Source organism: Trichoderma asperellum, chromosome 4 (assembly GCF_020647865.1).
Source record: "Trichoderma asperellum chromosome 4, complete sequence".
In the NCBI taxonomy this organism is placed as follows: Eukaryota; Fungi; Ascomycota; class Sordariomycetes; order Hypocreales; family Hypocreaceae; genus Trichoderma; species Trichoderma asperellum.
The window spans coordinates 470,319-488,235 of NC_089418.1; the positions used below are offsets into that span (position 1 = coordinate 470,319).

General features: G+C 53.5%; 5 protein-coding genes across 5 annotated transcripts; 2 read left to right on the plus strand and 3 right to left on the minus strand.

Moving 5' to 3' along the window:
- Positions 1 to 1,090: 1,090 nt before the first annotated feature.
- Positions 1,091 to 2,383, minus strand: TrAFT101_006535 (uncharacterized protein; the record flags this gene model as incomplete). Its single annotated transcript, XM_066127800.1, has 6 exons — positions 1,091 to 1,124; positions 1,237 to 1,304; positions 1,364 to 1,462; positions 1,601 to 1,656; positions 2,058 to 2,209; positions 2,292 to 2,383. 6 exons carry the CDS (start codon positions 2,381 to 2,383, stop codon positions 1,091 to 1,093), a joined length of 501 nt encoding a protein of 166 aa, XP_065983913.1.
- A 6,680-nt stretch (positions 2,384 to 9,063) lies between these two features.
- On the plus strand, positions 9,064 to 10,121 carry TrAFT101_006536 (uncharacterized protein; the record flags this gene model as incomplete). The annotated part of the gene is made up of 2 exons (XM_024900724.1): positions 9,064 to 9,429; positions 9,567 to 10,121. 2 exons carry the CDS (start codon positions 9,064 to 9,066, stop codon positions 10,119 to 10,121), a joined length of 921 nt encoding a protein of 306 aa, XP_024758195.1.
- Positions 10,122 to 10,271: 150 nt separating this feature from the next.
- On the minus strand, positions 10,272 to 11,881 carry TrAFT101_006537 (uncharacterized protein). Its single transcript, XM_024908484.2, has one exon. The coding sequence runs from the start codon at positions 11,860 to 11,862 to the stop codon at positions 10,576 to 10,578; it is 1,287 nt and encodes a 428-aa protein (XP_024758196.2). The 5' UTR covers positions 11,863 to 11,881; the 3' UTR covers positions 10,272 to 10,575.
- Positions 11,882 to 12,442: 561 nt separating this feature from the next.
- Positions 12,443 to 13,328, plus strand: TrAFT101_006538 (uncharacterized protein; the record flags this gene model as incomplete). Its single annotated transcript, XM_024902006.2, has 2 exons — positions 12,443 to 12,694; positions 12,783 to 13,328. 2 exons carry the CDS (start codon positions 12,443 to 12,445, stop codon positions 13,326 to 13,328), a joined length of 798 nt encoding a protein of 265 aa, XP_024758197.2.
- A 315-nt stretch (positions 13,329 to 13,643) lies between these two features.
- TrAFT101_012031 (uncharacterized protein) lies at positions 13,644 to 17,723 on the minus strand. Its single transcript, XM_024904150.2, has 3 exons — positions 16,824 to 17,723; positions 16,090 to 16,694; positions 13,644 to 15,991 (listed from the first exon to the last, which is right to left on the minus strand). Exons 1-3 carry the CDS (start codon positions 16,828 to 16,830, stop codon positions 13,922 to 13,924), a joined length of 2,682 nt encoding a protein of 893 aa, XP_024758198.1. The 5' UTR covers positions 16,831 to 17,723; the 3' UTR covers positions 13,644 to 13,921.
- Positions 17,724 to 17,917: the final 194 nt, after the last annotated feature.

Genomic DNA, 17,917 nt, shown 5'->3' on the forward strand with positions numbered 1-17,917 from the left:
CAATTGGGGAAATGCTTGATACATATTACTGCATGCTGCTATGTAGTCTCCCAAGACCTCCTTTCGTTAACATTATCACCACAGGATGGCCGTTGATACACGCAAACGGAGCATGGACATATGCTCACCCATGGTACTGCTGCTGTATGGGTTGAGTGAACTTCCCGCCAGACGGCCCTGACCTTGGGCCTCCTCTGTCTCTACACCATAGGCAGTGGGCGACTCGATCTGCGACCACTGTGGGTCTGCTCTGATGGTTCGTCCCGAGGATGGACAAGTGTCATGGAACAGGGGGATGGATCCTGACCGCTTAGTATGTGGTTCTAAGTTGTCGATTTCGGTGAAAGCTAGGGTTGTGGTTCGTCCCACAGTGGCTGTGGTGGCCATACTAGCACCAGCAGCATCTTGGATGGCTCTAGCACCGGGTTTTCAAACCAGGTTCTGACGGATAGCTGGTGTGGATATTTCCAGCTATATCCAGCTCCAGGTACGAAAGCAGTTATAGTAGCAATGTGTTCTCCCACTGCAAATACTATCCAGCGCATATACCACCTCTGAATTCGGATAGTTGAGATACCTGTCAAAGACGGGGGGTGGGAATCGAAGAACCGAATTCAGCTCTTGTAAAAACAATGGAGCATTACTAATTCATCACTACACGCTGAAATAAGCTGTAGAGATATACTATTTAATCGACGCCACACGAAACTTGCTCTCATGCAGTGCTTCTGGCACAGCTTCTGGCACAGTTTCTATATTGGCACGCCATTTTCTTTGGTGTTAATGGCTCCTATATGTGGTCATGTTGTCCACATTGGATGCGCCATCATATCTAGTTCTCAGAGCAATAAATCGCACGTGCGGCTAAGGACAACAAAACAGCATGCTCGGGTGGTCACACAACATTTGTGAATGCGGCTCTTTGGGGATCTCCACCTCCACCTCGCTGCCTCAAGCCCTCTATAGCTTGTATATGGCCGGACAAGGGCCTCAATTGCCAGGGAGTCGAACCATGGCCTTCTCTTCTAGCACTATGACTGCTTCAAAGCGCAACTCCACTGCAAGTATGGAGCATATCAAGGATAGTGAGCTATTTTAAGGGATACGCCTGGAACTGCTGAACACTGGCTGCGATTAGTTTTCTTCTTCTTTCAACCACGTCCTATGAGAGCTGTACACGATGATGCTTCTTTTATATGAGGCCTGCATGACGTCTATGCATAGCTCACGACTCACATGAATGACCCAGATGCCCGAGCGGGGTGAATGATTGGTTCTACCACGTCAACTCGACCCTCTTGAGGCTATCTAGATGGAGATTCGTACTCCCGCAGCTTGACGTACGGTGTCAGCAAAAAAAAACCTTGATAGCGGGGGCGACCAGGAGAAACTGTGTCAATCTGGCCAACGTGGCAACAGGTGTCTGGACACAAGCAGCCTGTGTTGGCTGGTCATTTGCAAACTGCATAGTAAACTACATCAGCACTCAATTCAGGATTGATACTTGGGAGGGGGTGCTGATCAACTCGTGAATGCCCCAGAGCTAACTTGTCGATTTTAATAATGTATACAGCCTGTTCTCAATAGAACCGCAACGTACCCGAACCCCAGTCACGGCTCGATTTCCGCGAATCCTTAATGTGGCGTTATGGGAGGCTAGCGAAGAATGGTGGAGGGTGACACAGCCTCTAGAAGCACCATTGGTGGGCAGCACAACGTCGGAACATACGAAAAGTACCCGAGGCCAAGCTGATTGGGAAGCACTGCATCACTGGTTGTATGAGTTGACGAAGGACCTGTTGCCAACTGGATCAGACAGCGTAACACTGCTTCCCTGACAAAACATCACGCCGATCAATAGGCCACCCGCTAAGCTATATTGACATCGACACCGAGCCCAGAAACGAAGCCGAGCCTTGATGTCGCTTAGTATGATACGGCAAACGGAGTATGCTTTGCGGACAAATGCAATGTACTGCCAACGAATTTGCCACGCCCTCGACACGTTCCGTTGGTGCGACCATAACCGCTTTGAACCAGGATCATGGCACTTTTACATGTATATGTGGCGTTGATAGACGCAAGGTCAGCGCCCCCTATAGGAAGGGAAAGCTGGCTACACGCCCGACAGATGCAGAATGGAGGGACGACGTGAGATGCTTGGACTGAATCGCCGATCATCCACAAAGCTGCATCAGGTGCTCCGTACCTGTGTAAAAGAAGGGCTAGCGCAAACAACTCATATGGAAAGAAAAGAACTAGGTCTCGGTATGGGTCTTTCAGGTACATACACGCAAGAGTGGCCAAAAGCGCGAGCGACACTAGCGGCTCGAGTTTTTGTCACCGGTCTAGAGGATACTGCAAAGCAATGGAGGAAATGCATGTATCTGAGTGACGGTGAGCCATGATAGCGTGGAGACAAGGCCGGAGAACCCGCAACAACGATGAGTTGTCCTTCTGCATTAGGAACACCTTGCATCTCCGTAACCCTTTTCAAGCTCGAGGCCGCGGCGATGGAAGCTTGACGTGGACGGTTAAAGAGAAAAGATGGAGGAGAGGACACCGCGTCCCTGTTGCATTGGGTACTGTTGGGCTCGGCGACGTTGAAGATACATTCAGACGGTTCAACTAGCACCGAAAAGCATCGATCAGGGCCAAAGAGATAACGAAGGGTTGGCTGTGTGCGCGACACGCGCCGAAAGTATCCTCGAGTGACAACCAACCTTGCATGCCGCAAGAGCTCGTGCTCTGCCGGCCGCTTTAGCGGCCAAAGGTTTGGTGTTGAGGTACGTTATGGGTCCGAGACGCAGCCTCAAACAAGGGTGGTGAGCAAACGACTGCTCCGTAGTCCTACACACACAGTACAAGGCACGCATGCACACACATGTGCTTGTACACACGCACATGCGCACATACGCACACACACGGAGCAGGGAGGGCGTTACCAGGGCACCAAGCCAGCAAGTGGACCCCCTGGACGGCCGAAAGTGTTGGTGTCCCCTCGCCGCGGGCCGTGATCTGGATCATGCCGGCCCGTTCCGCCTCAAAGGTGCTGCGAAGAATTATCGGAAAGAGCTGGTTTGCGAGTGAAATGAGACAATGGGCATACTGGAGAAGAATTGAGACAATCCGCACCTGCCAAGCACCTGTTCAACAACTCGGACCTGAAGAAAATCGAGCGAGGCCTCATGGCAGGCCCAGCTTAGAGACCGAGTTCTTGAAATGGTACTAAAATGGGTGGGCTTGGACCATGGCCTGGCGCCGAAGACGCCGAAAATTGCTTGCGAAAATGAGTCGCGTTAGACGCCAGCTGTAACCGCCGGCCTTGAGAGCGGCCAAGCGAAGGAAAAAGGGACGAAAAAGTCTTCAGGTAGGCCGTATAGGAGGCCAAGCAAAGGCCGCCTTCGCCAAGTATACGAGAGTTTCTTCCACGATGAGCTGATGTGCTCTACTTGCATCTCGACATATCCACTCGCTTGCTCCTTTGTGGGTCCTTTGAAGAAGAATCCCTGGCCTGCGACTCGTCAAAAATGATGTACATTTAGACGAACCAAATCGCCGGGGATGCTACGAATCATATCTCTCACAAATGCTGCGCAGGAGACGCGACTGGCTGACTAGGGGCAGCAAGGCAAACAACGGCTGTTAGCAGATCGAGAACAACGGTCCAATGAAATGAGCGGATCTCACTTTTGAGTCTGACAACGGCAGTTTTTAGGGGGGGAGAGAGGGGCGGGCTTTTAGGACTGAGGAACCACCACTGCCACCACCACCACCACCACCACCACCACCACCACTGCACACACACTAAGAGGCAAAGCGCCCAGATACTAGTAGCTGCTCCCAATTTCGTGGGATTAGGCTTATTAGCATTTCTCCTTTGGAGGGGAGTGGCCTAAATGAGTGGACTAGCTACATGCAATTTAGGCTTGGCTGGGACGAACGCCCAGCCCTGCGGTGAAAGTGTGAACCGGCGATTGTACCCTTCCTACTAGTACCAATTCTTCGTGGTGGTGCCTACATTAGGCTAGCTGAGAGCGGGCGCATTCGTTCGATTGGCGAAAGTCGTATCTCAGCGTGTTTTGTGAGATGCGATATGTGCGACGCCAGATGGACAGATAAAGGGTGTCTGTCTACGAAGAAGTCTATGCGAGTTGGTACGGGAATCAACGTCAACCGATGTTCAAACCCATGCTCTTTCTCTCTCTTTCTCTAAATCAACTTGATCAGCAGCTAGCGAAGTCGTATAGCAAACGGTCAGATTTTGGCTGGATCACTCAGGCACAACAACTGGGTGTGCGACGACTAACACATGGCGTTCGCGCTAAAAAGCTGGTCTGAACGATTTAAGCCCAGCGGATCTGAGGCTCCGCCGTGCCGGCGTTTGAGTCAATAAGCACTCCATGCCACGTCCCTTGGAAGGGATATACCCTGTGTGATATGACCTGGCGGTTATGGGAGTGGACTCGACTTGTGGAGCATGGCCTTGACGATTTTTTTTTTTTTTTTTACAATGTGTCTACGGGTGTCAGAAGCAAGATGCAAGACTCCACGGACAGAGAACCGTGGCTGTACGCCCAGTCCGGTAGCGGCTAAAATCGTGATCGCCAGCTCAGCATTGTTAATGCAAGTGACGAGGCGGCCGAGGAACTGTCTGGGGTTGAAGATGGCCCCACGGCTTGGCTTGCTGTTGGACCGAAAGGGCGATAAGCACAAAACACGGGTAAAAATATTATCGTTTCCGGAGACTCTGGGCTGTGTTTGCCAAATACGAGGTTCGGACACGTCCTCCGATTTACTCCTTCGGTGATCCTTGTGTGGGCTATATGAGTTGGCAGCCCACGATGAAGACGGAAGACGGAGCGGCCTACCGCTCCCAGCTAGTCCTGCCAGCGAAGCAGCAGACTTACATGGCCATGCCTCTGCTTGGTCTGTTGGTCCCGTCTGTCGTAGCCCTGCAGTGGGCGCCAGGCTGGAGATCAGCCTGGTCAAAAGGCGAGGGGGGTTACTGAGACGAAGGCAGCTAAAAAGGGAAGCCTGGAAGCCCAAAGAACACGGATTGGGGTAGCCCGGAGAATTGAAGCCCAATGGAAACGACTAGGGTTGGGGAGGGGCGTTAAGTCCGACCTAGGATTTTTTGTCCTGATTTACAAACTATTACAAACGGAGTCGAACCAACACGAATTCAATGGCAAAAGAGGAGGAAGAAAAAATGAGGCACTTTCATGCGCTAACCAGAGGCAGCTAACAGCTAAACTTGAGGCTGAAACTAAAGGTGTTTCTAGCAATCTTTTTACGAACAAGCTCAGTCGTCTCGACATGAACAGCCGCCGACGAGGCCACAAGGCAATAGACGATGCATACAGATGGGCGGCAGCACGTGTGCGCAGCATAGCATTGCAGGGCGCATAAGTGGCATGTAAGTGATTCGCTGGTGGTGTGTGATGAGCACTAGAATGGACCCAGCTTGGCTCTGTTTCCACTTAAGCTAAGCTGTTGTTGGTCGGGCGTGTTTGATTGAAGACAAGGGGAAAGACGGCTGCATGAACAGGCCGGTGGGCTTTGGTATGGATGGGCCGCCGATGAGGTCGTATTTAGAAGATTTCTGGTGTTTTGCTGTTCTTCGCAAAAGAGTTTTCTCCCTCTATTACGTCTGGCCACGTCATGGTAGGCAGGGGGGACGGCGGAGATGATGGAAGTGCTGCAAGGTGAGGTCAGGGATCAGTGCTGGAGTTGGTGATACCCTAAAGTCTCTCGCCTGCTCGCCGACTGAGAGCAGCATCAGCAACTCGACAGACGCAAGACAAAGGAGAGATGTTACGATAGAACAGGATAATCATATCATCAGCATGAGTGGTACGTAAAACGCTTCGTCACATTGGCAACAAATTACTGCAAAGCATCAGCACCGGCTTCAGAGCATATCCTTGTTATTGCGGCGAAAGCGGGTTTGCAGGGATGTTGGATGTATGCTGCAACGTTATCACAGCCTCGCTGTACATTTGTAAAGCAGCCCCTGGCGATGGGACTGACGTTACAATTATTAGGTACAGAACCCATGCGGACTTTACCGGCATGCTCTACGCCGCGTTGTTCAACACCAGAGATGAACCCCCCCCCCCCTTTTTTTTTTCAGAGACCCTCGAGGCCAAGATGCACGTCTTGCCGTTGGCTGCTAGTATACTATCTGCAAAGTGAACGGACCCCGGGAAGAGACCGTATGACATGACATCTACACCATGAACGAACCAACAGCCATATCAAAGCGAATCCACTGTGGCAGGGCTTTTTGTGCGGCTTAAATTAAATTTGAAGCAGGATCTCGCTGCTCTCGGCGCCACGGGAGGCCGTGTAAGTGGCCGGGCGTTGGAGTGGCTACTTGTACCTCGTACATGCAAAAAAATTGCCTATTTGGGGTGGCTGAGTATGAGCAGCTGCAGGATTCATATGAACTGTTCTTTGTCTCTATTTGGCAATGAGTTTTCCCCTAATCGATACGGACAAGATGGACAAGAAGACTGAAGGCGTATAAGACTGCATGCGCGGCGCTGCTCCCATTTGAGCCTCCATGCACGATTAAGGAGAGCGGCTGCGATCAAATCAAATGGCATGACGGCGCCGAGGCATCGCCTGTTTGGGTTGGCATGCGGAGCCTGTGCTCCGTACTCGGTACTTGAGCTGGAGCAGAGACCCTGGCTGTCCGGGTGCTCGCGGCGCTGCAGCCGCCAAACCGCCGCCAAAGATGGAGCGCTAACGGGGCCTGAACGGCGTGCCCAACCCCACTGATCGAAGCCAGGTAGAGGTGCGTGGGCGGCGAGCCCCGCCAACTGTGCCGTCCACCTCGCGCAGCTCAGCTCCAAAACGGGAGGAGAATGTAATACGTCGTTTGTCGTGTGCGAGCCAGGGCATGACCGTGTTGCACGGTACATGCTCGCACACCAGCTTCCAGTGCAGATAGCGCTTCACAATAGCGGTTTGGTATGTACCACGCAGTGCATGCTCGCCAAAGACGCTGGGAGGCCCCCAAAGCGCCCATCGCATGCATTAGCACGCACTACCAGGGCACTAACACGCACTAACAGCTGCACTGAGACCGGGGAAAAACTGAGGAAGCTGCCACCCTCAACTGCCTCCATCAGGCAACTACCTGTGGTTGCATCGCCTTGTGTGTTCCTGCCTTGTGTGCTGTTTGCAGATCGGCTTCCGGACCCGAGCAAGTTCGAAACACGTCTAAGTCACTTTTGTTTTCATACACGCACACACACCTCTTTTTTTTTTTTTTTCCCTTATTCTCTTTTCTCCAACTCCATCCCCAGCCCATCTCCATCATTTGTCCAATTCCCGCCTCGTCCGTCTTATTCGCTACGTCGCTTGCCCCCCTGTCTTTTTGGGCCTCAATACTGGACCCGCGGCCGGCCTGTTGTCGCTTTCGTCATCACGCAGATGCGCAGCTAGACGCAGACGCAGACGCAGACGCACAAGCACAAGCAGACGCGAGAACAGCAGTCATTCAGTCAGTCAGTCGGCTCCTGGTACAGCTGCTGCATCGCAAGCACCGCAGACGAATAGGAGGTCGAGCAGCCGGCAAGGCTCAGCACGTAGCGCCAGCTCGCTAGAGCCACAGACGACAGCCGACACCACGCAGCCAGTGCTGCGGCGTGTCTGCAGCCGAGTGCGACGCCGCATCAACGCCTACATGACAACGTGCATCGAGCGCACGGAACCGCTACTCTACTCGTGCGGGTTGTCGCGCTTGCTTGCTACCTACTAGCACTACCGACGGTAGCAGCTGCAGCCAGCATCATCAGTGAGCAGAAGCAGAGGCAAAAGCATCACCAGACTACAGTGGCGGCTGCAAAAGTGGAATTGGTACTGCTAGCGACGTTGCTATTCGCAGCATCCGAGCGCTGCGGGATTGCTGCTACTAGGTAGTGGCAGCTTTGGCAGTCGAATAGCGGTAGCCATACTCCCAAGGCAGAGCTATACTGTTTCCAGAGTGAGTATACACACCGCAGCACTCCCACGCTCTGACAGTATTACACGGAGACCGTGACGCTTCTAACCGCGGAGCTTCTGGCCGCCCCCATCCGCCGTTGAAGCCGCAAGCGCGCTCTGAAACCCCTGCAAGGCGTCATCTGGGCAGCATCAAAGACCTGCACACTGTATGTACAGACTACTAGCCGAGACCTGGCGCTCTGACAGACAGGCAGGCGGGCTTAGCTTGACACTTACACGGGCGTCACTCGTACTCCATACATGGTTCATACATTGCTTTTCAAACCCTTTGCCTTCTCCCGTTCTCGCCTCTCTGTACAGAGCTACTTTGGCTCTGGGGTGAGCTAGACTTTACTTGCAGGGCCTCATGGTAGTGATCTAAATAGGAGGTCGCCATCATGACAGTTCTGCTTCTAGTAGACACCTTCCCGGCCCCCTAGCGTTCCTCGCATCAACTGAGACATCTACGCTCGGCTAACTTCTTATTCTCAAGGAAAAGAAAAGAGAAAACGAAGAGAAAAGCAGCAAGGGGCAGCAAGGGGCATCAAGATTGTAGTGAAACAGTGAACCGCGTGATGCTCTCTCTCTCTCCCTTTCATTTTTGTCCAAATCACCGCCAGCACAAAAGCTGTTCAAGCCCAGTCAGATGCAGACGTGATTGGCGATCGCTTGCTTGCCGTTTCCCGCAGAGCCAGTAGCGACAAGACAACAGACCAATACAAGAGCGTTTACGCGAGAGCCTACCGGAAGTTTCAGGCTTGGTGGTTAAAGTGATAGACACGCCAGCAAAGAAAGTTAATTTTCGTCACTCGCGTGTGTTGGTGCATGGCCGGTTTGCCACTGCCAGCTTGTCTTCCTGATCTTCGCTTGTGCATCCTACATACATACAGACTGCATACAGACTACTTCACATTTGCCCTGGATCTCTCGCCACTTTCACGCCCACGTCAAACGCTCCGTACTCGGACACTTCCCGGCGAGAAAAGAAGCACCGGAGAGGCGTGTGTACCGCAGCAGCATTGACCCCGGCTCGATTCCATCATCAAACGCTCAAAAAGGTTCACGGCCATGGCCAGCTCAACGCCCCAGGAGGCCCAATCCGCGGCCCAGGCCCAGGCCCAGCTCCAGCTCCCATTGAGGCTGTCGACCCCTGGTGGCTGCTGCATGGATGGTGCCAGCTCTCATGCTGCTGTGGCCCTGACAACTCAGAATAGCTGTCATTCCGCCACATCTGCCAGTGGATCTGAAGACGTGTTCTCAGCACTATCCGGGCTTCGCGACGGCCAGGAGCCCTCATCCGCCGCCGCCGCCGCCGCCGCCGCCGCGGCGTTGAGTAGTGTCTGGTCACCGCCATGTCTGGAGACTTTGCCAAGCGAAGTGCTGGCTCATATTGCGGGTTTTCTCGATGTTGATGACTTGTTACGTGCGTCCCGTGTAAGTATAGTGCCGAAAGCTGTGCCGTGCTGACTGATGGTGAAGAAGTTGATATGAAATTTGGTCCTAATATCACTTTCCTCGCCAAGACTCTCTTGGGATGGAACTTTTGTGCCATTACTAACCAGCCATTGTAGACATGCCATCGCCTTCGTACAATCTCTCTTGACCCATTGCTCCACTACTACCGCCTCCGCGATGCTCGTTTTCTGCTTCCTCCGCTTCTCAACTCCCCATGTCGTCCATCGCTTACTGAGCTCATGTCTCGTTCCATCTTCTTGACCAACAATACCGTCATATCACGGCGGCTGGCACGATCTCTAGTCTCAATTCGCCTCTCTCGTCGTCTCGCCTCACGGCCCTCTGCCAAGGACCTTGTGCAACGCTCTGTGTTGCCCCAGGAATGCGTTCCGGGCATGTTTCCGGTCCATGTTGCCCCTGGCCTAGTGGCCAAGCGCAAGGCCATTGAGAAGGAACGCCTGAAGGACGGGTTGAGACAATGGATTTCTGGCAAGTGGAAAGGAGAGGTCAAAGAGCGGGAGGAGGGTGTGCGTAGGTACGATGAGATTCGTGGCACTGGCCGCGTTTGGAGACTTCGCCGTTTCTGGGAGAGGATGAGCCATGGCGAGTTGTCAGCTCATCAGAATGAAAGCTCTAGAGGTCGTATGGAGTCTCAAACAGGTTGGCAATGATGGCGACTCTGGGCAATTCTAATGATTGTGAATGTAGAGTTCAGGCGCCGTTTTTCATTTTGGACATTTTGATTTTGATATCGATATTGATATTCTTTGGAGCCAAGCCGGTGGTTATTTTTTTTTTTTTTTCCCAATTTAACAATATATGTTGAAATTGCTACCCGAGTTGTGGTTATAGCTATCTATATATACATATACATAGATATATATATATGTTCATATGTAGAGTAGTTTTACTGCCTATTGACTGCTTTTAGCTATGAGAATAAGTGGATGCAGGCATCTATTCAATACTTATACGCCGAGTCCATGCATTAATAGTTGGTTCTTAAATATGATGTGAAGAGCATGACAAGAAACAAAGAGAGAAGGAAAAACAAGATCATCATGGCTTTATGCATTCATATTGCGCCAGCGCCCACCGTGAAGTTCTGTTTCATTCACTTGTTGCTTACCGCCCTGTTCGGAAGCGGAAGCCATCCCAGTCGTCTTCGTCTTCATCGTCATCATCATCATCAACCTCTGTATCGTCGACATGCTCGGCAGCCTTGACATTCTCTTTTGCCTCATCGTCTTGCGCGTCTTGTGCAGGCTTTGCTGCCTCCTGAGGTTCAGGAATATCCATCGCCGCAGCAATGGGTGGCTCTACTAGGCTCTCTCTCCGGTTGCGCAGCAGCGCCTCTCGCTTCTCCTTTAGCCGCTGAACTCGCGCCTCCAGCTCCTGCATCTCCTCAAACTCCTCCTCCAGCGCGCGGGTGGCTTCCTCGCGCTCGTCCTCAATGTCCACGTCAGCCTTGGATTTGCGGGACTCTGGGTTCTGGCTCGCTTCTGCTTCGGCGGCGGCGGCTTCCTTGGCAGCGGCGGATTCTTCGGCCGTCATGGCGGGACGGGATATCACGGCGTCGTCGTAGGCGGTTTCGGCGGCTGTGGTGGCGGCGATGTCGGCTTCGAAGGCGGCCCACTCGTCTTCGTCGACTTGTTGGGCTTGTGCTGGTTGTGCTGTTGTAGCCGTTGTTGATGTTGTAGCGGCAGGGGCTGTGGTGGAGGGTTGAGGATTTGTGTATTGGACGCTCATCATGGAGGAGGAAGATGCTGGCGTGGCGAGATTGCTGGCTTGGCGGGAGGGGAGGGAAGTTGTTATCGTTGAGGTTGTTATGGCTGTTGCTGTTGCTGCTGCTGCTGTTGGGCCACCGGTGGGCTGGGAGTGTACGGAGGAGGAGGATGAGCGCTCGCGGTGGTGGATGGGCGTTGAGGATCGTGAAGGGATCTGGACTTCGACGCCGTGCGACGGCATGACGGACTTTTTACGAGACGGATCTGAAACCGAGGCTGGCTTCTCGGATTGCGCTTCGGGCCGGCTCCGTTTCCTGCGCGCCTCGTCGTCATCCTGGTCCATGTCCACATCTTCCTCGTCTGTGCCCATGGCATCGTCCAGCTTCCGCTTCTGAGAGGTGGTGGACGTTGCGTCGTCTGCCACTCTGGCATCTTCACCAGTTTCAGCCTCAGCCTCAGCCTCAGCCTCGTCCTGATTATCCTCGCCATTGGCTTTCTGCAAAGTGACGGCGAGCAGCTTCTTGTGTTTCTCGCTCAGGAGGTGGGCGTCCCAATGCGCCTCGGCTCGGATCTGGTCGCGGCAGAGCGTGCAGAGGAGCTTGCCGGCGTCGGAGTAGATGGCGTGTGGGTGGTTGATGCGCCGGGCTGCTCGCTGTTGGCGGAGAAGGGCTCGAACGTCGGCCATGACGGGCGACGGAGGTTGAGAATCTCGTTAAAAGCAGTGGTGAGAGAGCTTCGAGCGCCGGTTAGTAGGATGATGAAGCTGGGGGGATTCGAGATGAGCGAGGACTGGGGAGATGATGTACTGCGGTGAATTAACCAGTGTAGAGGGTAAAGATGAATATGCAGGAAGAGAAGGAGGAAGAAGAAGAAGCATCAGCATCCAATGGCTCGATTGCAGGCCGGTGGATTTCTTGGTATGGAGGTTTCAAGCTATAACGAGACCCCAGCTAGTTGCTTTTTTTCTTGGAGTTTGGCCTTGTCGAGCTTCGGGAGGACGTCACAGTCGCGACGCTGGCCGGAGCCGACAATTTTCCGGCGCTGCAAGCTATGCCGCTAACGCTGCGTGCCGTTTGTTATCAGATCTCTTACAAGTACTTGCTGCTCTGTCATTCTTCTGGCGCAACTGCTATCTTTCTTGTTCCTCCCCGACTCCAATGAGGTGACATTGACTGCCGGCTTTCACACAAAGCGCGGGGAGGGGGCTTGCGCGCATTTCAACAAGGCAAAACCACCCAAAGAGATACCCAGCCTAGGGCTCAAAAATGGCCGATCAGCAAGAGCCGCACTCGCTGGCGTCGACGTTTCCAAACCCGCCCGACTTTTGGAAGGCCTTCACGCCAGACAGGCTCGCCAGGATCGAGGAGCTGCGACGGGCCCATGCGACGGACGAGGATGAAGACGACGAGGGCGCAGATGCCGTGCGCATCCCGAATCTGCCCGAGGATCTGATTGCGCTGCAGCCGCCCCCAGAGCCGGCGGACGGACGATGGAGGGTCTTTGGCGATCAGTACATGGTGCGTATAGCTAGTTCTCTATATATGTTTTATATGTCTTGTACAATACAACACGCATCATCTTGCTGACTCTTGCGTGGTCTCGCAGCTCGACGACAAACTGCCCACGCTCGAGGAGCAGGGCATCGACAACCTGCCCGCAGCAGGCTCCTCCGACGCAAAGGACGCAAAGCACTACGACCGCGCCTTTGAGCTCAAGCGCCTCGCCAAGTCGCTGCTCCTCAACTTCCTCGAGCTCACCGGCGTCATGGCGCGCAGCCCCGCCGACGCAGAGGCCAAGATCAAGGACCTGCGCACAATCTTCATCAACATCCACCACATCCTCAACGAGTACCGGCCGCATCAAGCGCGCGAGTCGGCCATTGAGATGATGCAGGACCATCTGGATCGCACGAGGACCGAGACGGCCGCCATTAGAACGCAGGTGGACAAGGCGAGAAAGGTGCTCGAGGGGCTGGGGAGCTTGGATTTGTCGTCGTTTAAGATGCAAGGGCAAGGGGACGAGGACTCCTCTGTGCAGCAAGGGGATGCAAAAGCAGGGCTGGTTTTACGGACGGAAGAAGAGAAGCGGGAGGCTGTGGTGTTGGAGAGGGAGGCTGCTGCGTGGGCTACGGCAGATGCGTTGATTCTCTAATCAGCGACGACGATGAAAAGCACATGTTGGAAGTTGCCGAATTTTAACGCGGAGGAGGATACACGTTTAATGAGCATATTGAGGGAACAGACGCCAAGATGAGGATAAAGTCGTGATATCGGGGCAACGCAATGACAGCACAATGGCTGGATGTTGCTGTATGGAGGACTACTACTATTTTATTTATTGCCAAATGCTCGATACCAGCTAGGAGTTGACGAATAATGATGGATATGATTTGGCGGGGAACAAGGATTATATATAGCCTTTTTTTTTAAAAAAAAAAAAAAAACCTATGAGAATCAAGGATGGTGTATCAATCAGATGCAATTACAGGAACCAACAGAAGAAATTCAGACAGAACACATATAAACATGATTATTAGATGTATCAATATTTTCAACGATCAATTCAAATACAAAGGTCCAAGTAAAGAGAATCATAAATCATGGCGTGACAATTTGCCAAAGATAAGCACTTGAGAACAGAAAAATAGGTATCATCCATTACATGGCAATATTCCCTAACTTAGATCTAGACGTGAACCAAAAACACGGATAGACTCATATAGACTCGTACACTTTCATTTTCCCTTACGTCCTTCTCACAGGCGGGGGTCCGCCCCCAACTCCACCAGCAACTCCTCCAACCACTCCGGCAACAGCCTGTGGGAACGGCGTTGCTGCTGCTGCTGCTGCTGCTGCTCCCCCCTGGCCATTCTCGGCTCCATTTCCACCATTGTTTCCAGCCCCTTCCTTCTCCAGCAAATCTGCCAAGTACTTCAAATCGTCTCTGGCGCGGGGATCCCTCTCAATGATAGTCTTGACCACCTCCCACTCTCGCCGTGACATCTGATACGCCTGCGGAAGAATAAACTGCACCGTAGGCACGCTGATGAGCGGTCCCAGGACTTCCCTCGCTGTGACGACGCCGGCGTCTTGCTGGCCTTGCTTCCTCTGGTCGTCGGGGCCTTGATGATGTGCCGGGGGCGCTGGCGTAGTTTGGGATGAAGATGACGAGCCTGCCGCGGCGTGAGGCGATGGTGCAGGGCGGTTGAGATGCGGTAGTTGAGGGATCGGGACTGGCGTGGCGGATTGACCATGGCCGTTCGTAGGTGCGGCGGCGGGAGGAAATGGGGAGGATGCGATTTGAGGAGTAGCAGGAGAAAAGGCCGGGCCAGATGTCGAGTTGCTTCGTTGGTTGTATCCAGCAGGTGTAGGAGTAGGAGGAGGCTGTGATGCCGTCGACGCATTAGCGTTGATATTGGCAGCTTCGTTGTGAAGCATCTGCTTCAGCTGGTCCGGCTCGTTGCGGTAGACAAAGACAGCGAGCAACAGGGGCTCGGCCCGCGACTTGGGGATGTAGTTGTCCACCAGGTTGAGCATAAACTCGGGGTGGCCATCCTCACCGGCGGGGACAGGCACCAGATATGTGTCTCGCACGTTGCCGGCAACCTTATTGCCAACGACGCCATATCGGTTCTTGCTGACAAAGTAGTTGATGAGATTGTTGAATTCCTGCTTGGAGTCTGGCGATGTCGGCGTAATGTTGACGACGATGATATCGGTCAGGTTACTATATCGCAAGCTGCACAGGTACTCAATAGCGCTCTGCTGTGGGATTCGGCCGGCCACCGTCATCTGGCGTGGAATGAGCTTCGACCAGGGGCCGAACGAGGCAAAGTTGGCACCTCCAATATGCTTGGCTGTCGCTTGGAAGTCAGCAATGGAGCTCATCGCCAGCGAGCCGCGCCAGATGACGTCGGGATCCGAGGCTTCCTCGGTAGGCGAGTAAGGAGGCGACTCATTATCATCCTGAAGCATACGATCCACGTCAGGATCGAATCCGGGCCCCTGTGTATTCAGCACTGGAGCAGAAGGCCTGCGTCGATGAGCTGCTGTCGGAGATTTGACTGCTGAAAACACCTTTCCAATGTCAAAGTTGGACTGGCTGGGAGATCGCTGGCTCAAACCAGCCTCATCGCCCAGCTCTCCCGCTCCTCCAATCGACTCGCGCTTAACGTGCTGATCTTGTTGCTGGGGCTGGTCTTGTTTCTCATCTCCTCCTGCGCGAGGGCCCCCAGACGATGGCATCGGAGCATCGCTACTAATCATGCCCTCGTCTTCGACAATCTCCTCGCCCTTGTGTGTCCGTCTCACTCGAGGGCCCGTCTCTGATGTGTACAAGATGGACTGCTTCTCAGCCCTTGCTTTCATCTCGGCAGTCTGTCTCTGCTGCTCCGACGAGGCAAGCTGCTCCGACGTCATGACAGCGAGTGTCATTGGCGAGTGCTTCTGGTCCCAAAGCCCCTGGAACAACTCGGGATTGTTCTTGAGGTTGAACGACAGCGACTTTATCTGCTGGCTGTACTCCTTCTGGCCTTTGGAAAGTGGGTGGGTATCAAAAACAGCGCGCTCAATCTGCAGCGCATATTTGTCGGCGAGAGCGTCCGCATTTTCATCCTCTGGCAGCTCGATATCGCTGCTCTTTGCGAGGGACGAAATGACGTGGACAAGGGACTTTTTCAGTGCCTTTGCAGGACCAACCCGAGTGCCGGGGAGCTCTTGGATGGACTGAGTCAAGTCTTCTGGAGGCGAGTACTTGACAGAGGGAGCAGCGACAGGAACAGACTCGTCCTCTGACACGCGACGCATCTTGGTAGTCTATATATATATATATATCGGTCAGCATTCATCAATCGTTGGATAAATTCACAGGGGAAGTCGCCATTTGCGACAAGACAGACAACAAACAAACGTACCTTTCCATCCACGTCTTGAGAATCCTCTCTCGCCTTTCGCTTGCCCTGCTTGGCTACGACGGTTGCGTCCTTCTTGTCTTTACTCAGGGCAGTATCCGGCGTGGGCGATGCCTTTGCCTGAGCCGCCGCATCCTTTTCGACATCTTCTCGCGTGTCGCTGCCTCGCTTGCCTCTCTTTCGCCCGCCTCGTTTCTTCTTTCGCTCGGTTTCCTCTTCGTGTGCTTTGCGCCGTGCCTCCCACAGTTTCTCTCCACGCGCGATAGCATCGAGCAGCTCCTTGTGGTTTTCCGGCTTGCACTCTTCGCACCAGTAGTTCTCCGGTATCTCGTCTTCGTACGAGCTCACGCCCACGCAGACGTTGTGCTGCCATACGAAGCATGTCTCGCACGAGATCCAGGCCTCGCCCGAGTCTTCATCCTGTTCGGTGGCGCCGCAGACGCAGCGGATCACTTCTTCGGGGTCCTGCGACTGTTCCTTCTCCTGCACCTGGGCCTTCTTGTTCTTCTTGGTCTGTCGGCGTTTCGGCGCTGGAGCTTCCAGCTCATCAAAGGCCTTGGTGTGCTGGCCTTTGGTTGCTCGCACTGAGCGTCGAGGTTCGGCTTCTCCTGTACAATTGCGTTTTGTCAGCTAACATCCATACATGCGACGGCGTAAATCAGCATCGCCGGATCAGACCAGGCCAGGCCAATGAGTCGCATCGACGAAGAATATCGGTTTTGTTTTCCTCAACTTACCAGACATGGTAATGGAGCACGCGCAAAGGCGTCGCCGCAGCTATGAGGGTGTGCGAGTCGACTAATTTAAATGCAGGTTCTACTATGGAAGCGACGCGAAGAGAAGGGAAAAAAACTTTTCTTGCGTTGCGCTTCAGGCGGGCATATGGGAAGATTTACAAAACGGGCAGAGGTAGTAACTAGTATGTAGTCACAGAACAGCTAAAAAAACCAACAAATTTCCTCTCCTCAGCCAGAATTAATTTTTCTCAGCGCGGCGAACTTCAAACCAGCGACCGGCTCTTCCTAGATATAGATGGGTATCGCGCGAGCTGCGAAGTGAATGGAAGTCTCTGGCGTGGCTACAGAGGCGGCGCGTGCCGATTTAGCTTGCGAAGAAGAAAAAAAAATAGCGAGCTGTTGGTGATGACGGCAGCTTGCGTGGGGTTCGTCCCGGTAGCCCCTTGGAGTGGATACGGATGGAAGCAACGGGCGGGTGGCGCGTCTGTCGGGCTGTCTGTGACAGATGGCGGCAGATGCGGGCAGCTGGTCTGGCAGTTTGAGTGGGTTTGGGCTGGACAGCGCGAAGCAGTAGCTCGCTGGTGGCTTGGTGAGACGCAAGAGATGAAAGAGAAGCAATCGCAGATACAAGGTCGAGTCCTAACGGGGCTCAGTCACTGCTGGAGTAGACGGGGTCGGTCTCCGATGGCGGCGAGAGGTGAAGCTATCCCGGGCGTCTTGCAGCAGCAGCTCGTCGGTGCAGCCACAGATACGGAGCTCAGCAGTTTTGTGGAGAGTTGGAAGAGGGAAGATCAGAAGCGGTAGAAGACAGGAAAGACAAGAAAAGAGCTATTGAAACTCTGCCCGCCCCAAGGCTGGTGGCATAAGCTAAGCTGGTGACGGCCCAAGACTGGCTGATTGAATGATGGTGAGATGACGGAGCTTAGTCATGAGGGGCAAGAGAGTCGAGTCCAGTCGAGTCGCTTCTACCGGCGCAGCATCGGCTAAATAATTGCCACTCGATGGTATTAAGATGGAATCCTTTTGAGCACCATGGCCCTTCAGCCTTGCCTCTTGATGCCTTAGGCAAGCACCTGCCCAACTTACATAATCTT

What these genes read in the sequence shown, in the direction of transcription:
- TrAFT101_006537 (XM_024908484.2), bottom strand. Translation starts at nt 11,862, where the DNA reads ATGGCCGACGTTCGAGCCCTTCTCCGCCAACAGCGAGCAGCCCGGCGC.
- TrAFT101_012031 (XM_024904150.2), bottom strand. An exon ending in CTCAAGACGTGGATGGAAAG is followed by an intron (nt 15,992 to 16,089) that starts GTACGTTTGTTT and finishes ATATATATATAG; the next exon opens with ACTACCAAGATGCGTCGCGT.